The 6,044-nt window shown below is 33.4% G+C and overlaps 1 protein-coding gene across 1 annotated transcript; it reads right to left on the bottom strand.

Annotated features, from left to right (window-relative positions):
* Window positions 1-3,167: 3,167 nt before the first annotated feature.
* LOC129578288 (actin maturation protease) lies at window positions 3,168-5,519 on the bottom strand. The gene is made up of 3 exons (XM_055466594.1): window positions 4,726-5,519; window positions 4,012-4,108; window positions 3,168-3,939 (listed from the first exon to the last, which is right to left on the bottom strand). The coding sequence occupies exons 1-3, from the start codon at window positions 5,217-5,219 to the stop codon at window positions 3,703-3,705; spliced, it is 828 nt and encodes a 275-aa protein (XP_055322569.1). The 5' UTR covers window positions 5,220-5,519; the 3' UTR covers window positions 3,168-3,702.
* Between the last annotated feature and the right edge of the window lie 525 nt (window positions 5,520-6,044).

A 6,044-nucleotide genomic window follows, 5' to 3' on the forward strand; every position in this document is an offset into this window, starting at 1 on the left:
CATCGCTTTTATGTTTGTAATTTATTGCTAATTTTTTTTAGCCAATTTTTACCAAATACCAAAATGTATATCCTACAGGTAGGTCATCAAAATACTCATTGAAAGTGTACGTTGTTTTTTATTATTTGTTTTGTCAAACGCAAAAAAAATGACGTGCGAACATTGGAAAATAATAAATTTATATTTAACACACACCAACAAGAAGAAGTGAAAATTTTAAAATGCTTAAATAATAAAAACGAGAATAATTTAAATGAAAACAACAAATATATCAACAAATGAGTGAGATTCATGTATAAAATCATATAGCTCAAAATAACAGAAAGACAACAACAGCAACCAACATTAGCAACAACATGTGCTTCGTTTTTTTCACTTTTTAGCTAATGTCATATATATAGGATTTAATATCTAGATGCATAAATCGAGCAATTAATTACTCCGTTGGATGGACATTAAATGGCGCTAACGTCGAACGAGGCGGTAACGTTTCATCAGCGCACATTTTTGTATGGGTGTATGCCAAATATGAATTGATAGGTGACATACAGAGGACAACACATATCGTTTTGACAAAAAGAAGAGGAAAAAGAAGAGAAGCATACGAGCAAATGGAATTAATCAAATATATGTTTGTTGCTCAATGAGCAATGCTCATGACATATTGTACACGCTGAACTGAGTTTTGATTTTTGAACACACACAGAGCTAAATATTTTAACTGGAAACGTTGTTATTTTCAATTTTCGTGGAAATAAAATGTAAATAACTAAACGATCTATTTGGAATAAATGCATCGATTAAATTTTAATCACGGCTTAATCACTTTTTGTTGTTGATGCTTGCATTAAATTACAAAACAGCAAATAAATTCAGCGTATATAAATTTAATTCATACATTTATGTCAAAATTAATTGTTTGGATTATTTTCCGCTGGTTTTACATGCCGAACAACTCCGATGAAATGGCTAATAAAATGCTGTTTTATTTGTCGCAGCACGAATAGTTTTTAACTTGTAAATGTATAACAAACAAAGCCATCGTAGAGCATGTTCAGCCATCGCAGAGCATACATAGACGTAAGTGGAAATCAAAGGAAAAAAACATCAAAACAGGAATTTCAACGAAATTTTTTTTAGATAATAGTTGACACGTTTTTAGTACTGAACTGCTTGATAAAGAACATTTTATTGAAAAGAATATCAGCAAAAGAGAAAAAAAAACACGGACATCTCATCTATTTGTAGAAATTTGATAATTGAACGAACGAAAGAGAGAGGAGTTAGGAGAGGAGAAAACAACAAAATCAAAAAAATGAGTTCATAACTTTGCCTGCATTTCTAGTAAAAGTTTTTCTTAAAACGCATCAAATTTTACCAGGCATTTGCAATATCGCATGTAATAATAGCATGAGTTCATTAGTTTTTCCCCTGAGGCAAAGAACCACTTTTCTCTCTTCACATTTTTAAAAAAAAATTGATCTCAAAAGACTAAAAAAATATGGATGCAATGATATAATTCGCATAAATGATATAAAATAAGGCTGAAAATGAATTCAAAATGGAGAGTAAGTAGATCAAGGCAAATTATTAAAAAGAAAACAAAAAAAAAATGTTTTTGATGTCCATTGATGACGAAATTGTTTCGATTGCCTGAATGAAAATGAATGAATCGAATTGATGCAATACATAAACTACCGTGCAAAAGTTTAGAACCACGAGGTATTTTTCATACAAATTGACCATTTTTGGTGGACTCATTAACATTTTTCGGAAACACCTGCACTCTTGATATTTTGTGCATAGTTTCTACAACGTTTCAATAGTAAATCACAGAGGTTTCATCAAAAAATATTCATGAATTTCAAAAAATATAGCAATTTGAATTTGTACTGTGTGAAAAATGATCAAATTTGTATGAAGATTAAAACAGATCAAATTCAAATTGATATATTTTTTAAATTCATGAATATTTTTTGATGAAACCTCTGTGATTTACTATTGAAACGTTGTAGAAACTATGCACAAAATATCAAGAGTGCAGGTGTTTCCGAAATATGTTAATGAGTCCACCAGAAATGGTCAATTTGTATGAAAAATACCTCGTGGTTCTAAACTTTTGCACGGTAGTGTATATCCCGTATGGACAGACACAGAATATTCGTTAAAAAAAATGTTGCTCATAGTAATTGCTATCAGATTATTGTCTGCATTTTTTTTTCTGATTTCGACACAATAAAACCCAATAACAATGCTTAATAAAAAGAAAAAAATATATATATCTCGATGTTCATCCAGTTCACTTAATAGCCATTAAGCTGCATTCAATTAGCCGACTTGTTTAGAGATAACAACATACATACCTACGAATATCAAAAAGCAACAAGCTGAAGAAACGAAAATGTGAAAAATCAGTCAGTCAGACAGGCGTTGATGATTAGGTGTTATCAATATATAGAGTTATTCACATGTGACATGATAATAAAAAAAAATTTGTTTGGATATGTGTGCGCTTCTGCAATTTCAAGTTGAAAATTGTTTCAACACTTCAGGCTAATATCACGCTGTATCGGGTACTATAGTAGTGTGACACACTTCCGCACACCGACGATACATTTCAGTGTATTTCTATTCACTCTTACTTTCGCTTCAATGCGCTCGCACTCTGTTTGCTCGCGTCCAAACCAAATTACCGCAGTAGCAGCAGGTAACAGCAGCAACAACAGATATATGTTACAGTTTTACTTTCATTTGATTTGTTTCACAACAATTGAAACTTCCGCTAATTTTGACGGTGAAAGTTTTTCTTACCGTTTGAAATTTGTTCCGCATTTGATATAGTTTTTCGTTGTTCATTAACGCATCCACATAGATATATTCCACGTAACTAATTGGTGATGCGCATGAAAGTGCTAATATGGAAATTGAGAAAACAGCGAAGCGCATAAAATGCATTAATTTGGTATATATGTATATATATATCGTCCATTACGTTGCGTATGCTCCATGGCATTAATTAATTCCATAAACTGTCTGTGCGTGTGTTATGCATTCACCGCACAGACAAACTACTGATGCAATAGAATTTAGAATTCAAACTCTTACCGAATAATTAAAAACACCATGCAATTGACCAATTCCTTTCCCTATTCATTTATAAACAGCAGTTTTTGTTTTCTTTTCTTCAAATCAACGATTCTTTTTATTTGAAAATGATTTTGATTTGTAATTTTTTCAAAATCAAACGAGCGAAATGAAAGAAAAATTGCATTTAGAATGAACATTCGCGAATGGATAGATATAATTTGTTGATTATTGTGATGAAAAATAAAAAGAGAGACAAAACAAAATAACAGCGATATTTTACTTGGGCCCAACATACATTGTATGCCAAAAAAAAGAAGAAAAGAAAAGAAAAGGAAATTCATATGATCCAAGTAAAATTACGCTCAACTGAACACCGCTCTATTTTAAATGAAGAAGAAAAAGAAAACATGGTAATTTTATCGAGTATTGAGCATTTTAAAAATTACAAAGAAAATATTCACAAAATTATACACAATTGTAAACAATTACATGAAAATAATAAAAACAAAATATTTGAAGAGAAAAAAAATACTGATTTTTCGTTGCTGTGTATAAAAAAAAAGTTCTTCGATGAAATGTCACATAAATGTAAAAAAAAAACAAACAATTTTTCCGTTATTTTGATTCGTTGGGGAAGATAAAATCGTCGGCATTTTGAATGCCATTGACAATGATGCATTGGTTTTTAAGGCCATTTTCACCGGCTATGCCGTCGACGGGCATGTGGAAGGAGAATTCATCGTATCGATGTGGGGCGGTGTATTCATTTAGATTTGAATTACTATCACTTAATGAAGCCAACGACCATACAGCGAGATTTTTCGTTTTCCCATGGCGTCCAAACACGTAAAACTGCAAAATGAGCAAAGATTTTAATGAGACACACTGTTTTATGCAAGGAATTCATCTTTCGATTATACTTACACGATTTTGATCGTCGATTAAACAGCCAATGATAACAGCCCAATGCGCCTTATGGCCATTTTTTAAACAGGGAGCATGATTAAAATCCGAGTCGTAACTGTTGATGGGTTTTGAATGGAATCAAGATAGATTGCATAGACTGATGTAAGGAAAAATGCTATGGAAAAATTCAATGAATGCTGCTAAGAGGAAGAAGAATAGGAAGAAAAAAAATAGAAGAGACCCAACAAAACAATTCCCGTTTGTCGAAATTCAGTGTCAAGCCAATAAAACGAGTCAAGGAAATTGGACTAAAAATAAAGAGAGTCTGTGTCGGTCCATGTATTTATAGCATTATCGACACACGCACACACGACACGAATTCTTCGGTTCTCGGTGTGTAATTTAGTTCAAGTTTGTGTCATTGCCATAATTGTTGTAAATTCAAAAATCGACCAAGAGACTTGATGACATGCTGTTTGGTTCACAATTCGAGCAACATTTTCATACACATTTACATCTCGTGCATTCTTTTTTTAGACAATCACATCAATACACAAATCGGTTTGTTGCTAGCGCAGATATTTGATGACAACAAGTGTCAATGTGAATCGTAATTAATTGAATTGGCAAATTCACGTCACTGTTCGCGAAATGTTATGTCTATGGTTTCGGGGTTCAAAATACATTTCAAAAATGCTTTATGTTTTTTTTTTTTGTGATTGAAAAGGATACGCAACTAATAGGCAGGCACCATTCTTGAGTTCAGTCTTGATGCGATCACAGTTGAGTTCTCCGGAAAAGCATTCAATGGAAACGGGATAATTGATTGAATCGAAGACAGATTCAGCGAGTTCCTTTAGATCTTTGGCACAGAACATTTCGCCATGGTTTGTGAATCGTTTCCGTTTGGCCAGCACAAAAATATCTTCTGTTGATGCTGTGCCACCCGTCAGCATATTCAGCGCAGTGAGTCCACATGTTGGTCCATTTTGAATGATTGCTTTGATGTTGGTTTTAATGCGAAAATATTTCGGTTTCGATTTACTGCACACATGAGCCAATGAACTGGCCCTCTGCACTTCGGGCACTTCATATGCCCAGCCACAATCACTTTGAATCCCTGAATTTGTGTAAATCGGACGATTGTAACGACATTCTTTTGATTTTGTTATTAGCCCTTGAGTCGGTGGTGGCACTGGCACTATCGAACAATTCCCCGCTGACATTTCTTTCTGCTCGCACTATTTTCGCTTCCTTTATTTTACAAAACACAACACTAAATTACAACTCAACCTAACAGCTTACAAAATAAAATAACAAATAAAAAAGCAGCACCAACACTCCTCTCTTTTATTAATTTGGCTAGTTACTTCTGGTAATTAACATTTAGAGTGTGTTATGTTATTTAAAAAAAAATCATTTGGCACTAAAATGAATCTTGTATCTATTGTTTGATTGAATGCTAAGGAATTTCTAATTCACCTGTTTCGTTCTGTCACATTGCCTAAAATAAATGAACAGAACTCACCAAAATAGCACCAGTCATAGGCATACGCACACATACACGCACATCGACAAGCGATTTATTTGTGCGGGTGAAACATGAAGCAGTGACAGTTGTTAGAGCAGTCAAAATAGATGTGCGCAACGCTGCACTTGTTCCGAACGTGAAAGCGACAGATGGACATTAGAGTGAAGGCATTCACACCAAACAGTGTAAGCTCTGCGTACGAATCGAATATTTGCTATTCGAAATGTCTCCAAATCTCCATCGCAAATGGAGACGGTCGATTGAATTTCCGATGAAAGTTTCGATGAAAAAACTTTATTACCGAATTTCCGTAGCAAAAAATTCAACTTGGAAAATGGCTCGTTTCCAATTAAAAAAAATGGACGCGCTAAAATGAAAATAGTCAAAAATTTGAACAGTTTGCTTCAAATTTGCAACCAAATTCTCAAATTAGCCAACCTTAATGAGTGCTCTCCGTTTGTGTTTGTAAAATTTGCATTCAAAAGAGCGAACGTAAAAAAAGGAACAGTCCTTTGAATCC

This window comes from Sitodiplosis mosellana, unplaced genomic scaffold (genome assembly GCF_009176505.1).
Source record: "Sitodiplosis mosellana isolate CC-2019 unplaced genomic scaffold, AAFC_SMos_1.0 Smas_scaffold_6226, whole genome shotgun sequence".
NCBI classification, from domain to species: domain Eukaryota; kingdom Metazoa; phylum Arthropoda; class Insecta; order Diptera; family Cecidomyiidae; genus Sitodiplosis; species Sitodiplosis mosellana.